This window comes from Dysidea avara, chromosome 11, assembly GCF_963678975.1.
Source record: "Dysidea avara chromosome 11, odDysAvar1.4, whole genome shotgun sequence".
NCBI lineage: Eukaryota > Metazoa > Porifera > Demospongiae > Dictyoceratida > Dysideidae > Dysidea > Dysidea avara.
This window is the reverse complement of record NC_089282.1, coordinates 21,588,117-21,592,235: the sequence shown is the minus strand read 5'-3', so window position 1 is coordinate 21,592,235 and position 4,119 is coordinate 21,588,117. Positions and strand designations below refer to the sequence as shown.

The following is a 4,119-nucleotide window of genomic DNA, read 5'->3' as shown; positions in this document are numbered from 1 at the left end:
AGTCACCTTGTAGAGAGTTCAGTTACAAAGAAACCACCACGTAGAGAGTTCAGCAACAAACTAGTGACCTTGTAGAGACATCAGTTACCTTGTAGAGAGTTCAGCTACAAAGAAACCATCATGTAGAGAGTTCAGCTGCGAACAAATCACCTGTAGAGAGTTCAGCTACAAAGAACCATCATGTAGAGAGTAAGAGAGTGTCTTCACCCACTCATCAGCTAAAAACAGAAGAAGCATTGGACTTTGTGAACGTATGCATAGCTGGGGAGGGTCCTGTAAGAGGAGATGTTACAATATTGATTGGATACAAAGATCCTCATGAGCCGATGGCAATGGTAGAAGCAGCAATAGAGGGGAGCAAGACAAAAGAGATGAAGAGTAAAGCAGTGATGCTTACATTTTTTCCAAAGTTTTCTGGCTTAGAGGAGGCAGCTTGTGAGTTCATCTTTGTAGTTGATCGCAGTGGTAGCATGAGAGGTTCTTACATTAAGAGTGCTTCAGAAACACTAGTATTGTTTCTAAAGAGTATTCCACAAGGTTGTTTCTTCAACATTATCAGTTTTGGATCTCGGTATGAATCATTCTTTCCATCAAGTACATCCTATAACCAGGAGACAATGGAGAAAGCTACTCAGTTTGCTCAGGAGCTGAGGGCCGATATGGGTGGTACAGAACTCCTTACTCCACTACAGTACATATTCAAACAACAATCAAAGTCATCAGGTCTCCCCCGACAAGTGTTCATTTTGACAGATGGTTCTGTTAGCAACACAAGTAGTGTGATCAGTGAAGTGAGGAAGAACTGTCACAGTACAAGGTGTGTGGTGAATGTGTTATAGTAGTAATGTGATGATAAGTTGTTGTAGGTGTTTCACATTTGGTATTGGATCAGGAGCATCAAGTGCTCTAGTGAGGGGTATTGCTCGAGCTGGTAATGGATCAGCAGAATTTATTGCTGATAACGAAAGAATGCAGTCAAAGGTGTGTAGCTTGTTTTGATATAATAACAATGACAAAACATACAAATATGAAACTTGATCTGAAGTATCTAGGTTATCTGTTTAATTTTATGAGTGTATTTTTCTTAACTTATAGGTAATTCGCAGTCTCAAAAAAGCACTACAACCTTCAGCTAATAGCATCACTGTCACATTTGATCTTCCTGGTAGCTATGAGGTGAAGGTGGTACCAGATAAGATTCCCAGTATCTACAATGGCAAGAAGACTGTTATTTATGGTCTTCTGATGGACAAATCAGGTGGCAAAGGAAGAGATGGGTTGATGTGCAAAGCAATGTTGAGTGGTGATATACTTGGAAAGAAGTTTAAATTTGAAATTCCATTTAATTTGCCAGAACAACAGGCAGAGGAACATGCATCAATAATTCACCAGTTAGTAGCAAAGGTGATGATCCAGGAGTGGCAGGATGATGGGGAGCCATACGAGGAGAGACACAAGAAGGAGATCATAGAATTGAGCTGTGATGCAAGTGTGGTGTCCAGGTATACTGCTTATATAGCAGTGGATGAGGCCCAGAACAAACCAATATCAGGAAGTATGCAGAGCTATGAACTGACTGCTAGTGGGAGAAGTCGTATGGCTCGTGGCTTTGGTAGAGGTGGACGGGGAGGACTGAGAAATAAGAAGGCAAGAGCATGTTCTGCACCGAACCCTGGAGGAGTCATGTTGTTTAGGTCTAGAAAAGCAGCACCCAAAAAGAAAGCTGGTAAGGCTAAAGATTATGAATTTGAAGAAGATGATGACTCCGACGCAGAGGAACTTTCCTTACCTCCACTGTCAAAGTCTTCAGCTTCATCAGCCCCACCCCCTCCCAAACAGTCTGATCCCAGCTTTATTGTTAGCCTACAACAATTTGATGGTTCATGGCTACTGAATGATAAGTTAGCTAGTATTGTGTCCAAGTCAGTTGAGGAGCTGAAGAGTTGTTGTCCAGTTTCCTGTGATGTCACCATGATAACCAACATCTGGGCCACGGTAGTTGTGATTGAGTTGTTGAAGAAGAAGTATCCTTCAATGTTGGAGGAGTTAGAGTTGGTTATTATGAAGGCTGAGCAGTGGGTTGGTAAACAAGTGTTACCTTCTGGTGTAGACCTTGCTGTACTGAAGGATAGTGCTAGTAAAATAGTGTGAACAAATGCTACTCCGCATGCTTGTTTTATTTTGCATATGTATATCTAAATAAGAGTTCAACTATATAGTATTTGGAAGTAAATTAGTCAAGAGAAGACTTAGAAGTATATTCAGTTGGCATGACATCATTGTATTCATTAGCATACTGTTTGAATATCCATTAGAACTGTACATGTAAGCTGTGATCAGATGGAAAACGCCAACCTAGAAGCTTGAGAGTGGCATATTCATACTGAAAAAGTCTATTTCAGAAGAGATAGAAATAGCTAGGCACCAGCCTATTATGCTTTTAATTTTGTGTATTATGCTTTTAATTTTGTCTATTATGCTATGCTGCAGTGGTCAAACTTTTTGCCTATTATGCTCAAAATTTTTGCTACAGTTCCCATGTTTTGTTACTTTCTAATGGATAATGATAAACTTTGGCTTATGAACAACTGAAATGTACTCGTTGTGCATTAAGAATTTGGCTACATTGTAAACTATAATAACAGTCATGTCAACAACTACTTAATGCCATATCAGTGGCATCGACTGTTCTGTTATTGTAAGTCAACCTTTATCTGTGGCATGCATTTTTGCTTACAGTATAATAATTATTCTGCCTATTATGCTAGCATTATGCTTGATGCTTTCAAGCACCTATTATGCTCAAAATTATGCCAGCATAATAGCTCACTGTAAAAAAGGATCTTGTTATTTTAACAAAAAAACATTGTCGAATTTTGCAACCAGTTTGACAGAAATAGCTCTGAAATAGCTCTGCCTAGAAATAGCTCTGGTACTTTACCTTACTGCCCAACAAAGATTTCAGTGCTTAGCTATTCATGCTTAAAGAGTAATCAGTAATATTTGTTCACAACTGTTCAAATAGTAAAATTGTTATTCGTAGCAGTAATTGAGATAACTTGAATAGAGGGGTATTTATAACACAATAACAATATATGTTCACCTGTGTATACTCCAACCAAGATTAGTGAGCATGTTGAATAAGTAGTTCTTTTTATTGAATACAAATTCAGCAGACCTCCTTTGCACAGGCTCTAGCTATAGGGCTTGAATATATTTTTTTCTGGGTGTACAGTGACAATGATTGATGCATAGTCAAGGATAGATCTTACTGTACTTTGGTAACAGGTGGATTAGGTTTCGCTGAAGGAAACTTGTTCATTCCATGTTAGTCGTTGGTCTATGCTAACCCCTTGGTATTTAGCAAGAGGTACTGTACTTTTTAAATATTTTCGTTTTGTATGGATGTAGCAAGATATGTGGATGTGGTATAGTGACTCTAAGAAACTTGCATTTGGAAGGGTAAATATCATGTTCTACTTAAGCTTCTTAATTAGCCCATTGTCTTATAGGATGTTTAAGTTGGCTTGCAACTGGAAGCATTTATCTGTTGTGAACATTCAATTATCAGCAAGATGGTGGTGGTTCACATTACCACCCCAGTGATCTCTTCTTGTTTCATGGTTTTTTCAACGACCCCTATATATATATTCCCCTTTTGAAATCTCCAACTTCTAATTCATCTAGTTTGAGCACTTCAGCTAAATCCATTATGTTATTTTTATTGAAAACAATTTTACACTGTACATAGTATACAGTTAATCTTTGGTATAACTACTGAACAAAACTGCACTAACAAAATGATGGCAAATTTTAGGTTTGTCTAAAATAAACTTACTGTTCCATTTTTACTTGATACTCACTATAGTGGATTTATACTCCTTGCAAAGAACCACCAGAGGGTTGAACTTCACAAAAAATACTTACGGCTAGAAACCTGAGGGTACATGCACGGACTGCAAACTATACAGCTATAGATCATATATCATATTGTAGCTCACATAATACGCATCTACTTCTTTTTCCTTCCACTCACCGGTATCTTTTGTAATCCTGTAATATGTTGCATGAAGAGTTTCATGCTTATTTTTATTGTTGTACAATGGTTTAATAATAATA

At 37.9% G+C, this 4,119-nt stretch overlaps 1 protein-coding gene across 1 annotated transcript; it reads left to right on the top strand.

Annotated features, from left to right (window-relative positions):
• The first annotated feature begins 202 nt into the window (after positions 1-202).
• Positions 203-2,221, top strand: LOC136239061 (von Willebrand factor A domain-containing protein 5A-like). Its single transcript, XM_066029802.1, has 3 exons — positions 203-817; positions 867-981; positions 1,096-2,221. The coding sequence occupies exons 1-3, from the start codon at positions 327-329 to the stop codon at positions 2,149-2,151; spliced, it is 1,662 nt and encodes a 553-aa protein (XP_065885874.1). The 5' UTR covers positions 203-326; the 3' UTR covers positions 2,152-2,221.
• Positions 2,222-4,119: the final 1,898 nt, after the last annotated feature.